The following is a 19,946-nucleotide window of genomic DNA, read 5'->3' on the forward strand; positions in this document are numbered from 1 at the left end:
CATACTGTAAAGGGTCATATTGATCTATATTAAATTCACAATGTATTTAAGGTACTTAATAGGATAAAAATTAATGCTGTATTGCTTTAAATCGCTTTGAAAATAGACCTTTATTTCCCGTAAATAGTAAAGGATAAAAAATGATCATTGTGTGTTTATTCCTAAGAGATGGACATATACTATCACAGACTTTTTTGAAGATCTTTTTAAGGTGTACAATACTGTAGTACATTTTTTTGATCTTTCTCGTAGAGTTAAGTCAGCGTTTGCAATGTAAGCGCAAAAAATGTGTTTATTTACCACATCGCTTTAGAAACCTCTAAAATTATCATAAAATTGAATCAATCTATTGATTATAAAAAACCACATCAAAATCTGTTGTGTAATTTTAAAGATCTAAGCATATATAGGGATAGACAGCTGTAAGCGATTTTGTTTAATACTATTTATATAATGATAAAAAAAATTGACGATTCAAAATTGTTTGTAAAATCTTACTTGAATAAAGTATAAAAACAATGTTTGTGTAAAAGCAGCAATTTATTTAAATTAAGAGAATTTTATTACAATATGGTCTTTGAGAATAAGTGAGAATGAATGAGAATAAAATGAAGAATCGCAAAAAAAATCGAGTCCTTCAGTCTGTATTGATGTTTTATAATTTAAGCTGTTCATAAATTGAATAAAGTAGCGACTTATAGACCTAAATGACACAACTGACAAACATAAAAGAACGCCGAATATAGGAAAATCATAAACAAACAAAATGTGTTTAAATTTTATTTAATAAAAATATTACATTCAATTATAATCGCGATAAATAATAACATAGATCATATCGAATAAAATAGATAGTTATTTCAATATTCATATCACTTTATAATACAACTTAAAAATTTTAATCGTAATTTCAAATTACATTATAAAAAAAAAAACAGTGTTCTATTTTCAAAAATAAAAGTATTAATAGTATCCAAATGTGTTTGTTTAAAAATTAATTATTACTATTTTATTCATTCTATAATATTCTAAAATTAAAGTGATACTCGGGGCTGGATTATTCATTAGGCATTTAGGCAACTGCCTAGAGGCCCTGAGATGGTTAATCCGATCCTGGTGATAATAATTAGCATTTTTTTTTAAATGCTATTTTCGCTAAGGTATAAATATAAGCCTCGTTTTAAAAATAAAATATGGTCCACAATCACGTTTAATAATACTTAGTCCTGTTAAACGAAATTGATATCTACTTGGAATGTTAATAATCTCTTAAAATATTTACATAATAAGTTGATTTAATTAAACAATAATTTTAATTGAAAAATACATTTTGTACTTTATTTTTCTAACTACTTGTAAAGGTTAAAATGTGAGGGAAAAAAAACGAATAAAATTCTATTTATTTTGTGTACAATTCATTTTTCCCGTTCAAAAGAAACAACGGACGAAGTATATTCGTTCGTTATTTGGAAAATGTTTGGCCGTATTAAGCGTTAGTTTGTCCATGGAATGGGACATAAACAATAGGCGCGATTTTTTCCTTCTCGGGATTAAGAGAAGTGTACGCGTTGACCATGCGCTCCTGAATCTCCCATCGTCTGCGCTCGCGCTCAGACTTCGCTTTACGAATGGAACTGGCCAGCGAGAATGAGAATAAAATGCCGATAACCTAAAATAATACAAATAAATATATTTCAGATAAAAAACCCTTAGAAACCAATTTGAATGGAAATTATAGGTTTTTTTGTAGATAAAAATCGTTGCATACCTGAATAAATGCAATCGTCATGGCGCCTGCACCAAGCAAGCCTGCGCTCTGGTAGATCAAATAAGTGATCCTGGGAAGGCAGCCATTAGCATACAGTTTAACACACTCGTCAACTTCTATGTCCCCAACAACTTGGTAGTGTGTCTGAGCGCAACAGGAGTAGGGGACAGTGATGTTGGCCACGGAGATACCAGATTTATCAGTGGGTACTTCACCCCAGTCAAGGTAACTGTCAACGCCACAGCAGTTCAGCTGAAAATGAAATACACAAATAAAATGTCATAAAGCGATTTAAAGCAAAAACGTCACTTATTACACTTACAACCTTTTTCATTTTTGTATCAGCCGAGATGACCCAGTGCTTAGAACGCGTGCATCTTAACCGATGATTTCGGGTTCAAACCCAGGCAGGCACCACTGAATTTTCATGTGCTTATAATTCATCTCATGCTCGGCGGTGAAGGAAAACAAACGTGAGGAAACCTGCATGTGTCTAATTTCAACTAAATTCTGTCACATGTGTATTCCGCCAACCCGCATTGGAGCAGCGTGTTGTAATACGCTCCAAACCTTCTCCTCAAAGGGAGAGGAGGCCTTTTAACCCAGCAGTGGGAAATTTACAGGCTGCTAATGCAATTACAAAATGGATTATTTATACAACGTAGTTAGTTCTCAAGTAACGTTTTAGTCAAATTAGCGTATATATTTTTACATACCCTGCTTTGAATAAAGTCGAAGGCATCGGTCACTTCTGGTTTGTTGTAATACGAAGGTAGTGTCTCTCTCAAATTGTCGTCCAACATATCTGCGACCTGTGAACGCAACGTGTACGCAGCTATGGCAGCTGAGATTTCAAGCACCAACACCAAACTGAGGATAACTGCAAACTGAAATTTACAAGGCATGCTAGGGATTTACTTCTGTAATTAAAATTAAAATAATAAAAAACGCCGTCGTGTAGTGAATAAAAAATAATAATATTCCGACTTCATTAAATACATTTATGTTCAATTTCCCTAAAGGGTTGTACGTAGTGTATTTATGATAACAATTGTTTCAGATTACCTTAGATTAGAAAATATACCTACTTACTGTAGGTATATTTTCCCTGGGAACATTTATACCGTTACGAATTCGTTATTCGATGTTGAAATAAATGAAGTTAGCAAGCTATATAGGTAACTCTTTATTTAATATACACTATTACTGATTTCATATATATATGATGTTCATTTAAAGCCCAACAGTAGTTTGATTTTATTACGTAATGTTTTTGAAGGTAGAAAATTAAAAATACTTGTACATGCAGTGGCGGACGAAGCCCGTTAGAGGTCCGGGGCGGCAAAGTTGAATGAGGCCCCCCATTCATTCATGGATTCCTAAGGAAGTACCCACTATAAAAACGGGGATTCCCCATATTGGACGCGTTCAGCAAAGTTAAAAGAATATTTAGAGTGTAGTGTTTTGATCTTGTTGAAATTATGTAAGTACTAAGCACATTTTTGAAGTCTTGTTTTGGATTTGATCAGGGGAACGTGGATGGACTTGGGAACCCCCCAAGACTGGAGGCCCGGGGCGAACCACCCTTTCCCCGCCATGTTTGTCCGCCACTGTGTACATGGACTCTGATTACTAACCACACTTGTGATTCAAATTACTACTGTTATAGGAATTGTACCAACTTTTTCCTTTGAAAGAGCGAAGTTAAAAGATAAGGAATGGTCCTTATCTTTTAACTGGTAATTTAAATGATAATGGTATCATATTTGCACTATATATCACAGCTGTTCTACTATCATACAAAAATAATCATCATCAACGTGAATCATTATTATCTATTTCCTTGGTATTTCGTGACAATACAGTACTTTAATAATAATTTAGCAAGACAATTTCCCTTTATAATTTATCACTTTGTTGCCTTTATTGTATTTCTTGTGATCGTTGCAGTACCTTTTAAAACACAACTTAAAAAAATAATCAATAAATATAAAAGTAGGTACCACCCACTCATCAGATATTTTGCCGCCAAACAACAATACTTGTTTACTTACAACTAATAGTTGTTTGTTACAACAATAGCATTGTTGTGTTGTTAGTATTACAGCGTCAATGTCTATGAGCAGTGGTGATCAATTACAATCAGGCATCCAATTTGCCTTCCATCCACCTTCTCGTATATCATAAAAAATAAACCTCTCGATCTAAAGAAATAAAATCTCGAATCGATGCGATTTCCCGTCATGTCTGTGGCCTCAATTCACGGTTTTCTTCTTGTGGATGGTGTGCCATTTGTATCCTTGTGTATCCGCGGGGCATCTCAGATGGAGGGGTTGAATACGGTACGGATCAGATCCACAATTCTCCTTCCGATCATATCCTTTTTGACAATGCGTAATGTAGTCCAATAAACCTTCCGATAGTTGAATGTCCTAGAGTTATTACTTTTCAATTGAATTTATATTGTTGTAGAGTAATATCAAATCGAACTGTTATTTGCAAACATACGTTTAATTGTTTTATAAAAAAAAAACGTTTTGTGTATTTACAATTTCCAAATATCTTTAACTTACAATGTTAACCAAGCAGGTACTCTCCTTTAAGGCACCGATGCAACCAAACAGCGAAACGAAGAGCATGATGACTCCAATGACGATGATAAAGGTCGCTGGTGAGAATAGCTGCGTGTCCAGGAAGAATGATACATCATAGTAGATTGCGTAGATCGTTGTACCCACTGAGATTATTAGAGCTGAAGTGAGCTAGAATAGAAAATATACATGTGAACAACCATCGGAACATATACGCTCGTTATATATAACAACACTGTAAAAATATGTAACTTTAAAAGGCAAAAACTTAAAATCAAAAATAAAAGCTAATATACCGAATTTTAGCGGTACTTCTAAACACTCACATTACTATGTGAGTACGAAGGCCAAGGAAGCCAAAGTAAATACATACCCAAGGGACGTAACATATTAAATCTATTAGTGTTCACCGAATATATAATGATAATAGTTTATTATTTACGTAACGGCATGTCTTCGTAGACACTCTTAGTTAACAACTTACCATAGTCTAGCTCATAGCGAAATAGAGGTTGTTCCGGTTCTTAATTTTTTCGGCCCTACATATGTTGACAATAAATATTCATCTGTTTAGAGATAATCACATCTTTACTTTTGCTATGGGCTATAGTTTTACAAAGTTACTCCATCATATATCGAAATAGTAAATAAACTACCTCACGTAAACTACTGCCAGGACAATTTAGGCTAAATAGGCAAGAAAAGATAATGTCTACGTGAAGACTGGGGAGAAGCCGTCATCGCTACGCGCACCTTCTTCCCTTGTTATAAGCCCCGTTCTTAGGGTGATTATCTGCACCCCGTGAACCTCTCTAGCTTAGAGGATAGCAATCAGACTCTATAATCGTCGACTAGTCCCACATACACATACCACCTCTACACGCGGGGACACGTAAATGCATTTTTCGATTTTTTGTATGAAATAAAATTATGCGTTCAAACTTATGCAGTCAGACTAAACTTCATATTATGTCTTGGCTTTTATAAAGTAATATCATATAGTTTTTATTTACATAAGAATTATTAACATCAAGGATTAAACTTAATTGTATATAGTTAAGGACTTATTTAAATACATATTTTTAAATTCATGTTTCATTTAGCTGTGAAGTCAATGCTCTTAATACTTGCTAGGTGGGTGTTTAATGTAACACTTTCTTTAAATTGAATTATTTATATAAATTTTAATAAATTGACCTTAAAATAAATAAGAAATAAAAAAACTCTAATGCATACATATATAATCTAATGAGTACATTTATCCAAATAAACATGAATACAAGACGTAAAAATTTGATTATATACAGCAAATTATTAGAATAAAAAAAAATTAGAGGTAATATCGACCTTGCGACACTTACAAGGGCGTTAGCGGTTATGCGGCTATAGTTTGTAGGTACATGGTTATTGATTTTTCACGACTGACATATCACATGCATTGTTTACAAAGCAACATGATAAAATGGAAACCACATGAGAATTATTACTTTGTAGAAATACTTTTCTTTTCCTATAAGAATTGAAATGAATCATCATTTCATCACATCATCATTGAGATTCCGTGAATAAAAAATATTTAAAAAATCTTCTTTCGAGATACTCAATGAAAGGCTGAATTTGTTTTCAAACTATAAAATTGTGTTACTGTGACTAACGCTTGTATTGTGACTTATATTATTAAAACTTAGCTTAGAAGATATTATTTAGGAAATAGTTCAGTACGAATGGAATTTAGATTTACGTATTCCTTGCGATTTGATAATAGCACAGATTTATTGTGCGCTAATAACAGTTCTCGATTAATATATCTTTATTTATAATACAAAACTATTCCGCTTAACTACCCACTTATGTATATCCACTTTAAGTTTATTCCCAACGATCAAATAACATTTACGTCGACGGTCAAAACGCACTTTTTTAAATTAAATTAAGTTCAAATTTTAAAACTCAAAATTGCGGATAGATTTACATGTATAAACTGACACCTCTCTCTCTCTGTTACCTCTTCACGCTTAAATCGTTCAACCGATTTTGATGCAATTTTCTATAGAGATAGTTTGATTGTCGGGAAAAGGCAGGTTCAGCTAGACGTTTATAAGCACACATTAGTTACAATTTTAAAAACTATGAGTACTATGAGAATGCTTGCATATATATGAATGGTGATGCTGTAAATCTTCGTTCTCACGAAATTCGATAAAAATGTCATAGTAACTTAATTCGAACTGGTTTAAAAGTTATAGGTTTTTAAATAGTAAGAAAATTAACACATCTTCAATGTTGTCGGCAACGTTACCCTACCAAAATCTCGCAAATGTTTGTGAAGTATGTAACCAATATTTTTCCTTGCATGACGTCATATGGATATAACGCATACTCACCGTAATAATATGAATTAACACGTCATAATTATATCTAAGGTTCTCATGTGATTCAGTTTATTTTGTAAGCGCCTCTGTGCTCGCCGGAATCACTAAGCGACTCGCAGGAGGCCCGCGCAAATTTGAATAGATACTTTTTTTAATATCAAAAACTGACTGACAAGTCACATACCCATGAAAATTAGCACTGCAAGAAATATAAACAACTTCTTCCACTGTTAACGCGCTACTAGATCTTTAAATAATTACATACAACATATAACATATACTACTAAAATTTCTGTAGGTTGTATGTAAACAATACCTGATATTCTTTTGAGTTTTGATAAACAGTCATAAAATACAAAATCAATACGACTGTCTATAATTTCTATATATATAAAGTACTACTGACTACTTCCCAAGTGCTTATGTTAAAACAGTTGAATAATTTATGGCGTATCAGTATCATTGAAATGTAAATTGTATTGCGATTTGTTTATGTTATCTTGCTCTTTATTTTCATTACGGATAAGAATGGTTACAGTCCTTGTATATCACGGTTTCATATGTATTATTAGCTTTGCTGATTATTTAAAACAAAAAATATGTAACATTTTAAAGAATAGATACTAATTGTTCTTATATTAGTGGTCACTGCCAAACCATCACATATATGCAAGATATACTAAGTACATATTACGTAAATCTTTTGGCACACGTTGGCTATTTTTGCTAACTAAAGTCATAACAATTATAAATATAGTTGTATATACTACTCTAATACTAATTCTTATCCGAGATGTAATCTTCAGTTTTGGCACATTCCAAATAAGAAGCTGGAGTTGCAAACGGGACTCCGGACAACCTGTAGTCACGACTTACAATAGATATTTTTGTTATAAAAAGTGCATAACAAACTAATTGTAAAGAACTGTAAAACATTTATAAACAGCGGTTTGAGTACCCCATATTATAGTAGTATGGTATTATATAGTCAGTAACGAAGAAGATCTTATCAAAACGATCTGGTAGATTCCGATATAAGCGCGTTCAAACAAACAAACATACTCTTCAGCTTTATAATATTACTGAAGATTTTCCTTGTGACCGATTAAATCAACCTTCAAATAGAAAAACACGGAGCATTAGAGTTGAAACAAAAGTTGAAATAGAAATTCTGTGTTTTGTTTCTTTTATTAAACACAAAGTACTCTCTTATCGATGACGTCATGTTTCTAAACATAATAAAAATATTGATACCGCTATTAGTCATTTATTATTATTAATAAAACTTACACAACATTTACTGACCGCACTGGGTTTAACGGGATAAAGTAAAACCGATTAGAACATAGGCTGCTCGGACTATATATTAAAAGAAGACCCTCATATAAAAATATCATTGCAAGAACCTTCGATACCTACGTACTGGGTAATACAATCGAGTTTATACCGAATTGCTATAATCTACGCTATACCTGAAACGATGCCACATCACACACTGATAAGCGGAACAAATAAAATTAAATAATGTACCTATGTCGACAAACTCACCACGAAAATAGCTGTAACACACAACAGCATGTACTTTATGCATCTCATGCCGACTTCTAGATTATTCTGCGCCATTTTAGCACAATCGCAATGAACTTTAACACCTTCACTGGACGACAGTTAACAATACACTGAAAATTAAGGCGACACTTTTCAGGATCGCTATCAACTGATATGCTATCGCGTGCTCGACTCAATGACAACTAAGTTGTTTTAGTACGACTCAAATTTTCTTCGGCCAATTAGCGTATGTATTTTGTAAGCTATGGTAAATACTAATAATACTTCGCGTTAGTGTTTCCAATGTTGACGGCGGTGGCCTCGAGTTCATTGGTTAAAACAAGTGACGTCAGAGCTACCCACATTGTAACCACAGTAAATATGAAGTCGTTAAAGGAAATTACATTTAAAAAACGTGTAATTTGTTTGCTTTGTTGAAAATATGATGCATAGTAGTGCTCAAAGTATGAGTAAATAAATTATAAGTTAACTGTCACTCAATTTGTATGTTTTAATATTAAAATATAATGCGGAATACGATACAAAACATTTCATGTATTTAAAGGATTTCAAGCGGTCAACAGTACCTAACATAAGACTGGACCACCGTTAGACACCAAACATGATAATTGACGGGATCGCGGCTTCATTTCCGGGCAAGCATCACCGATTAATTTATGCGATGTAATACTTTTTTAATAACATCTCTCATATATGCGGTGTAGAAAACATTGACAAAATTCTGCCAAATTATTATCTACCAAAACATACTGAATCAGCGTAGTAGAATAAACTTCTAACTTTCACCTGAACTAGATAAGGTTATATAGGTATTACTTACTAAGAGTGTTACCCGCTAAGAATTACAATAAGTGTATGTAATAAAACCTCTAGTGCGAATATGCATCTCTGCCAATAATCTTGAAGTGAAGATAAAAATTATTTATTAAGTATTAATATAAATTGATCACTCTTTGGGATTGATTTCTGCAGACGTCTGTAGCCAGGTTCACCTCTTCATATATTCTGCCGCCAACATCAATACCTAATATAGTGATTCCAGCTTAAAGGGTGAGTGAGTCAGTATAAGTACAGGCACAAAAAACATAACATCTGAGATAAGATCTCAAAGTTTGTGGCGCATTGGCGATGTAAGAATCTTCCAGTTTCAATGTCTATGGGCGATGTTGACCACTTGCTAGAAAAGAGTACTAGTACTTCTGAGCAACTACTGAGTTTCTTGCTGATTCTTCTCTGTAAAATCTACTTTCCGAACCGATGGCAACTTTAAATTTAATTCAAACTGTAACATGCCGATTGAAAAACTGCTCTTATGAGTTCTGCTCCATTTTCCAGTCCACCTACCTGTTTTCAGTACAAAATATGTTGTTATCAAATAAAATCCAATTTAAAAAGCAAAATCGAAAAATGTATCAATAGGTAGCGACATCTTACAGTGAATTTGACTTATTTATGAAAACTATATGTCGCCCGCGGCTTCTTTCGCGTTTTAAAGTTTGGTCGTCAGGTATGAAGGCATAATAAAGTAGCTTATGTCCTTCCTTAGAGTCCAATCTTGCTGATGCCAAATTTTATCAAATTCGTTTCAGTAGTTCAATTTCATTCGCACTTACAATAATAGTTTAGAAGCATAGATTGAAAAGAAGTAGATAGGTACCACAATACATTGGTTTTGTTATAAATTAACTATTCCATTTCATCACCAATGTGACCCCAACCTTAAGGACTTAGATGTTATGTTCCTTGGGCCTGTAGTTAAATGGTCCATCCCAAATAAAGTACGACAGTAACGTAAAATAATGTCGTTATTTAATGGTGACACTATAATATTTCACAATATTACAATATTTATTGCAAACAATGGTAATACAACGACAAGAACAAGAAACACATACGATGATATTGCACAAATCTAGCGTCCTCGTCCTCCCATCCGGTAACTGTCAAGGCTGATAGGACAAAACGAATGAATTCAAAAAAAATTCAACAAAATTGATAGAGCTATCTTTCAGCTACGAGTATTTACATTTGATATGACAAATCTTCCTGAAATAATAATTCTAGATTATATGTTATGAATACGTTTATAAATATATTGAACAAAAAAGGATCGAAATGAGATCCTTGGGGAACACCAGACGGAATAGGAATGCACTATGATGTTCTGAACGTTACCACATATTATATGACTGCATGCTACTTCATGGAAATGTATTTTTAACCGTTATAGTAATTTTGTATTCCTTCTTACTATATTTTATTTTCATAATTATTACAAAGGTAATTAGTTTTAGAGTTTAATCTAAAGCTGATCGAGATCAACTTTCTGATTTTATTAGATTTTATTAGATAGTTATCTAACTATCTAATAAAATCAGATACAAGATAGCTATCTACAAGATAGCTTGATCTTTTTGACAGATTTAAATATTTCTGATCGACATAACTTTGCAATGACGAACATATTATTTTCTTAATTTAATGATTTTAAAATTTGTAAAAATATTTAAAAAAAAATACATAAGTATAATACAAAAATAAGTTAAAAAAAAAATTATTTCTAATTTTCATTACGTATTCCATCGTTCCATCGACTGTTATATATGTTATATTTTCTGTTTCTCATCACTAGCCCGTTTTTCAAAAAGATCAAGCTAACTTGAACAGGGTATAATAATCGTACTATAATTTTCCTTTCGCTACTAATAACTATGACCACCACTTAAATAATAATCAAATACACACACAAGGCTGCATTAAATAGTCGTAGCCAAATAATGACATTAGGGACAATTAAAGAATATTTCTATTTGAGAACTAGTAATTGCTTAAATGTTCTGTTAGTCAAAGTCAAAAGTCAAAAATCTTTATTCAATATAGAAGTGTTTACACTTGCTTATTGATAGTCAAAAATCTACCACCGGTTCGGAATTTAGCACCTCGGACCTGAGAAGAACCGGCGAAAGAAATTCAGCGGGACTTTTTTTTTAACCATTTTCCATGTACAATTTTAGTTATTTGAAACAGCCTGGAGGCGATCATTTCATTCCCAAGGTGTGCAGTCAACTAATTAGTTAATGTATTCGTAATATTTCCGAAATACACTACTTAACAAAAATATATTTAACTATTATTTCAAATATAAAAATAAAATAATTTAAACGTAATACATAAATCTGTCATATATGTATAAAATATTCCATATTTTACAGATTGTGTACTTTTTTTTAAAGTTTTAGGATTTTTAATATAAAGGCAATCGATAATTTGAATATATGTTTTCCATTCTTGAACTCACGTCTTGATATTTTTTTTTATTCATAAACATCCTAACTAAATAATTATTAGTCAACAATTAAAAGACATATATTCCATAAATCTATCTTAATATTATTTGTTTATCTCAACAGCACGATAAAAATATTAACAAAGAAAACAATATATATTTATGTTACAATTTTATAATGTTTTTATTTTATTTTAAAATACACCTAACAATTAAAATAATAAGTGTTAATTCTATTACTTTATGGAAACTCTCTCTCTCGTCTCGTTATGTTAGCCAGCCATACAGCACCAGCAACAGCTAGAGCCTAAAAAATAAATTACAGCATAAATCTCAGAATCTGAGCCATGAATAGATGTGACATTTAATTAGAAACAATAAAAAATAGCATATCATTTGCTTCCCCATCCAGTCCCATTATTGTTATTATATTGTTAAATATTATATTGTTAAATCCAAAATCGGTGTTGTAGGTGAACTAAAATGCGACTTATTTATAATAAATGTTATGCCAAGAGCAAAACTAGTTCAGATCTTTGTAATAATGAATAATATACGACCGAGACTTAATATGCTCTGCAAGAAGTTATATATCAACAATAACAATGACCTAAATAATGCAAACGACTACGACGAACGGCAGACTAATATCTATGGACGTCTCTGAGACATGTTTAATCTTCAAATACTTAAGAAAAATATCTATTGCATTGATTATTACCCACCTGCATTAAAACCAGAAAGATTCCCGATATTCCAATAGCTGCAGCATGTGACTGAACCCAGTTACCGAAGGCTTCGGAACATCCAGTGACGTATGCAACGGTTGTGTTGCAAGTGAAAGTATTAATAGCACCATAGACGTGATTGCAACAGCTTACAGGAACACCTCGAGTCACGCTGGTATTCAATGAACTCAGCCAATCGCTTGAGTTGATCACGCCACAACAAGTAAACTGAAAATTTAATACAAATATAATGTAGAAACTACTACAACTCGCCCATCAACCTCTAATTGCTTGGGAGCTTAGTTTACCAGGCAGCAGCAATTTGGTAAATATGTGATATGTTTGGATTCAACGCTGAGCTCGAGATTAATTTTGATAAAAACAAATTAAGCGAAATAACATTCAAATTCTTAGGATAAGTGCAAGTAAAATTAAAATCTCTTAAAAACTAAATATTATCGTATTCTATTCTCGAAGCAATTTTCGCTCTTGCCCGAAACAAATTTTTGATTTGCCTTTGACTACATCCAAAGAAGAAAAAAAATTATGACGATAATTTAAAAAAATCTATAAGTTAGAAAGTATTGGGTATTAAGACGTTTCACCCTTTTCCTTCTAAATACGGAATTTCAAAACGTGATTTCAAAACTCTTAAATTAAACTCCATGTAAAACCTTATTTCCTATTTTCTACTAAATTTCTTTGAAGAATGTTTATAAAAATACGAAGAGCCTTACATCGGACTGTACTTCATCCCACAGCTTGGTGACTTCAAAGTTTTTGTTAGGGCCATAAAGATCCATGGTGCTGATGAGCTGCTTCTGCACGAGTGCCACTGTGTTACCGCGCAACACATATCCTGCGATACACGCTGACAGTTGAAATATGAACATCAACAACATAGATCCGGCAAACTGAAAAATGTGTAAAATTTTGTAAGTACTCAATAATCACATGATACGAGCTGATAGATATACGAAAATTTCAGATTGCCTTTAATCCTCCATCTACATACTTTAATTTCATTATAAATCATAAAGATAGAGAGAAGACCTTCACAAAGACGAAGTATCTGTTCAATTACGTCATGCATTGATAATATATTTTGCTATTATTTTAGTAATTAAATGAGAAGAAAGTTTAAAATAGTTGGATACATCTGTTTATAATTCTCATGAATTTTGAACATGTGAGAGGTTTTTCTTTCATTTATGATATTTACGCTTAGCAATAAAAAAGTAATCTCCTTCTAAGTAGTCTACTTTATAAGGAGAAGCTTTGAGCAAGCTCAATCTACCACTCTGCTCCTTTGCTTTACTAAGTATTGTTGTTTTCCGACTTGAAGGATGAGTGAGTCAGCGTAACTACAGGCACAAGGAACATATCATCTCAGTTCCCAGGGGCGATGGCATTGAGTATGTAACGAAAGGTTATATACATATAGGTTCATACGGGGTCAAATTCTATGGGCTGTACCGACAACTACTATTAGGTGGACCATTTGCCTGTTCCGTGTTTTCATTTTTTAACGTATGTTATAAAAAAAATATCTCCATAAAAATCATAACATTTACATATTTCGTATTGTAATCAGATGTCATATTGCAGCGTTTATAATACTTATCATAAAACAATGCGAATTGTTTTAACTTAGGCACTTGAACGAAATTAGATAAATGCAATATCGATGTATTTCAAGAGTTTGCGCATAAAGATACAAATTTCAAGTATGTGCATATTAAAATCTACTAAACCTATAACTATTTATTTATTTTACATTCGCAAATAGTTAATTAGTTCTAAATATAAATTTCTTCGATCTGTCTGAGAGAAAAAAAATTGGAACTTGTAAATTTTTTAATTATATAATCATATTCGTTAAAAAAAAACATTAAGCCGAAAACCAGACAGTGCGGATGTACCTAATGCTTTTTATTTATTTCATATGAGTACATGTATATGGAACTTCCCTTTAAAATAGAACAAGAATAGGTACAATTCTATAACGGAAATAGGCCGTTCGTCGCCCAGACAATAAAATGTAAATACCAACTAATTTTAGTCGTGACTTACATATGAGCTGAAATGATTATTTAAAAAAAGAATCTTTAATTATTAATTTATTTAAAACATCTTAATAACGGCCTAATTAGGTCTTAACTTACGTACGTATCTTTAATAAATGTTAGATATTTTTTCTAATAAAGACTACTAAACTGAATTACATTATATATGTATTGTATAGATTTGTTTTTATCTGTGGTCACTTACCGCTAGAATCATGTAATAGTTCTCCATAAATGCTCCGTAAAAACCAGCAAAAGAAATGAGGAAGATGATAATACCAGTCGCGATGCAAAACGCGGGAAGGGAGAAAAATCTTTCTGACAGAAATTCATGGTAACCATTGTACGCGGACTGCACAGAACTACCCACGGATAGTATTATAATTCCAGTAACCTGAAACATACACTGTTAATAGCACTAAACACTTTATATAGATACAACGTTTTTGTAATCACTTCACTTACCAGAAATAGAAAATTAACTGTTATTAAAGTATATTTAACGGTGGTGAATATTTTAGCTAACATTTTGGCGCAGTAAGAGCACAAACGTTGACTTCCACGTGACAAGTAACCGATGTATAGTTTTCTCTTGGATATTTTTATCACTATTATAATCTTGATAAGGAAAACAAGCTGATTTATCTCGCGCCACACTCCCGTTCAGCGGTTTGACTATTCGACATTATTGTGAAATAATAAAGCGACCTTCAATGTAAAGTATTTTAATTATAATAAACTTACTTAAGTAGATAGTAGAATTGTTTTACAATTTACAAAATTACAGATTTGAAACAATAGTTAAAAACGAAAAAGGATTAATTCGAAATTAGATTTTTTATTTTTTTATCTTTAATAAAAACACTACCGTAGGTTGTGTAAGAAGCAAAAGTAAAACATAAAATAACTCAGAGCACTCCACAATTCACTATAAGATATCGTTTTGTTTTCATGCAACCGTTCAGACGTTACGATAGGAACTGGTACTAATTAACTAAATGTACATACATTTCTGTACATGTATTGTCATTAACATTAACATTTTTATCAAAGTTAGTGTTCACTCGTCGTCTTCACTACTAAGTTTATGTATTATGTATGATTCAACGGTTCATTTAGCGTATAATGTCAACTTTAAACTTAAAATAATAAATATATTTAATGTTTGGCAAATATTTAAAAGCTATCTATATCTGAACTATTATATAAAGCTAAAATGTTTGTTTGTATGAATGTGCTAATCTCAAGACCTATTTTAAAAAAAATGTAAGATAGCGCACTTATTAATAGCCCAGTTATAGACCGACCGACGATACTTGGATGTGGAAGAAATAGTTTATTATAAGCCTGTCAATTAAATAATCACAGAAATGTTGAATTTGATTTTCGCACATTACGTAAGCGTTTAGATCACGCAAAAACAGAAAATACTTCAACTGTTTACTATTTATTACGTCACACAGACTGGAGCTCTACAAAATCGTTAAATAAAAATATGTAGGGTGCAGTGACCAGATTACATGAACTTAACAAAGGTTTTTGAATATTTAATAAAATTACTGGATTTTATAAAACATAAATAAAAACCGAATTCTTGTATTTCAAATACTCTTTTCATTTCATTGAATATTTACTAAAACTATAAATGTTTTACCTAATAAAAAACAGTATAGTAACCATGCTTAAAGAAAATGCACATATGTATTAAGAACCTACCTGTGTATAGTAAGAAGCTTATGTCAAAAATAAATAATACCAAACAAATATATTTAATTTATCTTTGTAAATTCAAATAGAAAGCGTTACTATCTAGGCATTAGGAATTATTGAATTGTGTTTTATAAACATTCAACAAAAACTTATTTTCATTCTTTCAACGAAATAGGGGAATTCAAGAGTATCGAGTTAATCTATAGATCATAACGTTATACTAAGCTGTACTGTTATTATAAATACGAAAGTAACACGGTCTATTTTTCTTAAACGCGAAAAATATAATCCATAGAAAATATCGATCGGTTTGCGATTGCCTGTGTACTTTTCGATCTTTGCATAAGGTATCGTAATTAGAAAAAAAAAAACTGTATTTTACCTAATGATGTAATGGATTCGTCTGTTCTATTGTAAGTTATTAGTATATAGTCTCTAACTTCATAAAAACGTAACGTCACGACGCAGAGCGAACCAGCTCTAAATGCTGGTAATCATTAAATAACCTACACTTTAATTATAATTCTACTATTAATAATGATACACTTCATAGCAATTAATGCAAAAATCAATTAATAAGTTTTAAGTCAACTAAATTTCGTATATAAATTAATGTTGTTTGTCACATGGTGTCACATATAATATCTATTTATTGAATTTTGAACTGTTTATGCAGTTGAGTATTTAGGATTCAAGTTCAACTTCTTCAAATCTTGACCTGTAAGCCAGCCATGCTGCCCCAGCTGTTATTAGTACCTGTAACAGATTGAGATTTAAATTGATTTCTGAAAAGTAATTATATTATGTATAGAAGTATTACAGATATGAATTTCATGGGTACACCGTACGGTATTACGTCATAATTTATATAAATTTGACATTTTAACTTGTATAAATTGACAGATAAGATAGCTATCAATTTCTCAAAGATCATCGCGCGAAGTTGGCACTGTTTACATAACGACAGAATGTTAAAAAACAATATGTTAAAAAGTTACATGAAAGATTCTTCATTACATTAAACTTTTCAAATCTTGTCTGAGATCATTAACGGAAAAGTTAAATGCAATGAAGTTAAAAACGTTTTACTATTAATTCCCTATATACGAAATATAATATAATTATTACTCTCTTAAAATTATCCGGCATAGACCCTTCGGCCTTCCGCCATACTGTAAAATATAATAAAACTAATTAAAGACAATAAGATTTAGACTTAGATAATTATATTCCTTTTTAATTATTGGCCATATTCCCAATAATAACGACCATACCATTATCATCACTAGAACTAACCTGTAAGCTTGTGACAAAAGCCCCAGTGGCGCCAACAGCATAGGCGTTATACCCAAGCCACTCTCCAAGTACGTTGGCACACCCAACAGTGTACGCATTTGCCGCTGTACATTCGAAGGGTGATATAGTACCATAGTCAATGTGACAACAGCTTATGGGTATTCTGTTATTGTTCCAATCATGGCGACCAGCGATGCCACAGCATTTGAACTAGGAAAATACATTTAAATATACATATAATTAGACCTAACTCTACCTGACCTTACTTCTATACCAAATTATAGATTTATTAATATGAATTAATTATACTCTATATTTACTATCTATTCTAATTTTATAAGCCTGAAGAATTTGCCTGCTTGTTTGTATCTGCTATCCGATTCAGATTATAAAATATTTTGGCGCTAAATGTGCATTTGTTAAAAGAGTTTAAATACGACAACTACATATATGTACATATGTACATATACCATATTCCTACCCACAGATACGAAGTTTGTCTTACTACGACATAACTAAAAGATTAAACAAATCCACGAACATAAATAAATCAATCTTAAATTAGAAATTGGACTTATATCATAAATATTATATCTATGTTCTATATATCAGAAGTTCACTTGGTAATGCTTTGTACAGGCCTGTCTGGGTAGGTATTACCCACTCATCTCATACATCTACAGGCACAAGTGACATAATATCATGGTTCCCAAGGTTTGTAGCTGGCCCAATTGCCAATTGAAAACAACATTAGTTACTAATTTTTAAACCTAAATTATAAATAATAATAAAATGGACATAATAATGTTAATAAGGTTATAATATAACAATAAAATGTAAATACTGTAACTGAATTTACAGCGATTTGACAACTGATTCCCTTAAACTTACTCCCATCTGTAAATCATCCCAAACAACAGCATTCTCTCTTCTACTCTCATAAAGCTGTAGACTTTGTGACATCGGAGACCTTATCTCATTGGCTGCATCGTTTTGGAGGCCAAATCCCAGAACCGTAATTGTAATCTCGAATATGAGAATAACCAAAAGAAGCACAACATACTGTAAAAATATACGTAATAAATATTATTTAAACCCATCTTATTTATCTTAATGTATCAGTTCAATAAATACTGTATGAAAATAAGAAAATAATATAGATAGGTATAATTATAACAATAAGTGTTATTTCTCTTAAAACGCTACACTATATCTAATCATAGACATTATGACGATTCCATAGACAATTTCTACTTTTAATAACTAGTAAAATATATTCCTAACAATATATATCACTATATTGAAAAGATAAAAAATGAATGAACCCCTTCAATAGCTGGCCAAAGAATTTTTTTGTTCGTAAGAAGTTTTGGAATTTACTCTCACACTGCTGAAGTGACCTTGCTGGGCACATGTGTGGCGAAAATACCTGGCGATGTTTTTCTTCACCTCTAAGTACGAGATGAATTATATACTCATGAAGCACAAGACAACTCATTGCTGCTTGTCTGGATTTGAACTCGCTATCTTCTTATAAGATCCACACGTTTGATGAACTTGGCCATCTCAGTTATTATTAAGGAAAAGTAAAATAATCATTTTGCAATCCTAATCGATTAATATCAAGGCCATAGACTCGTAGATCACAAAATCAAAAGACAAAGTCAAAAAATTCTATTAAAAATATGTAGAAGCAATACACTTATTGATTGTCAATAAAATCTATCACCAGTTCAAAACTGGCTAATTGAACTCAGCCGAACTTACATTGTCAAGCATTTATAGAGAACTGTCATTTTTCTCAATTTCTTTAAACTTGTAAACACTTTACTAAGTTAAAATGCCTTATAAAATAATATAGCTACAATAAGTGAACCGACTATTTTAGATTATTGTTTCGGTAACATATTATGTATCTTTATAATTTTAACACTTAAATATAATATACTTATTGATGAATACATATAGATAAGCCATGTAGCTACTTAATAGTCTACAATAAATAAGATCACGTTTTAAATAAACAAATTTCTAATGTCTATATACAACGTATTACTTACCCCAGCAATAAAGTAAAATTGTTCGGAAAAAGCTCCATAAAATCCAAGTAAAGAGACAACAAAGATGATCACAGCAGTTGCGATAATAAAACCAGATAAAGTAAAGAATCTGTTTGTCATCAAGGTATCGTACTGATTAAAAGCAACCAGAACCACGACACCGACGATCAGAAGAGTTATTCCAGTTAGCTACAATAAACATTAATATTATAATAAAAAAAATTAAAGGGAATTTATTACATAAATGAAAAGACGTTTAGACAACTGCTCTTACCAAAAATAAACCATTTATGGCTGCTAACAAATACCTTACTGATTTTAAAAATTTTGGTACTTGCATTTTTATGAGACGTAAGCACTTATTCAAACAAAACGTTCCGCGGACTACGAAAATATATGTGATAAGGTAACTGAAACTGTGATGATAATATTATATCAATCTTATAACTATCCCATATCTAAGTTATCTTGACATATTTCTTCTAATCTTAAGATGATTT

The 19,946-nt window shown here is 31.6% G+C and overlaps 3 protein-coding genes across 5 annotated transcripts; all 3 read right to left on the reverse strand.

Moving 5' to 3' along the window:
- Positions 1-1,426: 1,426 nt before the first annotated feature.
- LOC125064626 (CD63 antigen-like) lies at positions 1,427-8,552 on the reverse strand. Its single transcript, XM_047671778.1, has 5 exons — positions 8,280-8,552; positions 4,342-4,530; positions 2,485-2,655; positions 1,769-2,020; positions 1,427-1,669 (listed from the first exon to the last, which is right to left on the reverse strand). The coding sequence occupies exons 1-5, from the start codon at positions 8,352-8,354 to the stop codon at positions 1,487-1,489; spliced, it is 870 nt and encodes a 289-aa protein (XP_047527734.1). The 5' UTR covers positions 8,355-8,552; the 3' UTR covers positions 1,427-1,486.
- Positions 8,553-11,738: 3,186 nt separating this feature from the next.
- Positions 11,739-15,367, reverse strand: LOC125064641 (tetraspanin-4-like). Of its 3 annotated transcripts, none has more exons than XM_047671797.1 (6): positions 15,249-15,367; positions 14,846-15,055; positions 14,586-14,774; positions 13,052-13,228; positions 12,312-12,542; positions 11,739-11,893 (listed from the first exon to the last, which is right to left on the reverse strand). In XM_047671797.1, the coding sequence occupies exons 2-6, from the start codon at positions 14,906-14,908 to the stop codon at positions 11,828-11,830; spliced, it is 726 nt and encodes a 241-aa protein (XP_047527753.1). In that variant the 5' UTR covers positions 14,909-15,055; positions 15,249-15,367; the 3' UTR covers positions 11,739-11,827. The 3 variants fall into 3 exon arrangements, with proteins under 3 accessions (XP_047527753.1, XP_047527752.1, XP_047527751.1); XM_047671796.1 differs by having other exon boundaries at positions 14,846-15,088; XM_047671795.1 differs by having other exon boundaries at positions 14,846-15,367.
- A 1,362-nt stretch (positions 15,368-16,729) lies between these two features.
- On the reverse strand, positions 16,730-19,813 carry LOC125064905 (leukocyte surface antigen CD53-like). The gene is made up of 5 exons (XM_047672213.1): positions 19,721-19,813; positions 19,447-19,635; positions 18,278-18,448; positions 17,387-17,596; positions 16,730-16,846 (listed from the first exon to the last, which is right to left on the reverse strand). The coding sequence occupies exons 1-5, from the start codon at positions 19,784-19,786 to the stop codon at positions 16,775-16,777; spliced, it is 708 nt and encodes a 235-aa protein (XP_047528169.1). The 5' UTR covers positions 19,787-19,813; the 3' UTR covers positions 16,730-16,774.
- Between the last annotated feature and the right edge of the window lie 133 nt (positions 19,814-19,946).

Source organism: Vanessa atalanta, chromosome 6 (genome assembly GCF_905147765.1).
Source record: "Vanessa atalanta chromosome 6, ilVanAtal1.2, whole genome shotgun sequence".
Lineage (NCBI taxonomy): Eukaryota > Metazoa > Arthropoda > Insecta > Lepidoptera > Nymphalidae > Vanessa > Vanessa atalanta.

Bases quoted from the DNA above. Each gene is read 5' to 3' on its own strand.
- LOC125064905 (XM_047672213.1), bottom strand. From the start codon at position 19,786: ATGCAAGTACCAAAATTTTTAAAATCAGTAAGGTATTTGTTAGCAGCC. The intron at 18,449-19,446 runs GTAAGTAATACG...ATATTTTTACAG, and splicing joins AATTTTACTTTATTGCTGGG to TATGTTGTGCTTCTTTTGGT. The intron at 17,597-18,277 runs GTAAGTTTAAGG...GTATTTTCCTAG, and splicing joins GGGATGATTTACAGATGGGA to TTCAAATGCTGTGGCATCGC.
- LOC125064626 (XM_047671778.1), bottom strand. From the start codon at position 8,354: ATGGCGCAGAATAATCTAGAAGTCGGCATGAGATGCATAAAGTACATG. The intron at 4,531-8,279 runs GTGAGTTTGTCG...TTTCTATTCTAG, and splicing joins GTGTTACAGCTATTTTCGTG to CTCACTTCAGCTCTAATAAT. The intron at 2,021-2,484 runs GTATGTAAAAAT...TTTCATTTTCAG, and splicing joins TCGACTTTATTCAAAGCAGG to CTGAACTGCTGTGGCGTTGA.
- LOC125064641 (XM_047671797.1), bottom strand. From the start codon at position 14,908: ATGTTAGCTAAAATATTCACCACCGTTAAATATACTTTAATAACAGTT. The intron at 14,775-14,845 runs GTAAGTGAAGTG...TGTATGTTTCAG, and splicing joins CAGTTAATTTTCTATTTCTG to GTTACTGGAATTATAATACT. The intron at 11,894-12,311 runs GTGGGTAATAAT...TTTATTTTTTAG, and splicing joins TCTTTCTGGTTTTAATGCAG to GCTCTAGCTGTTGCTGGTGC.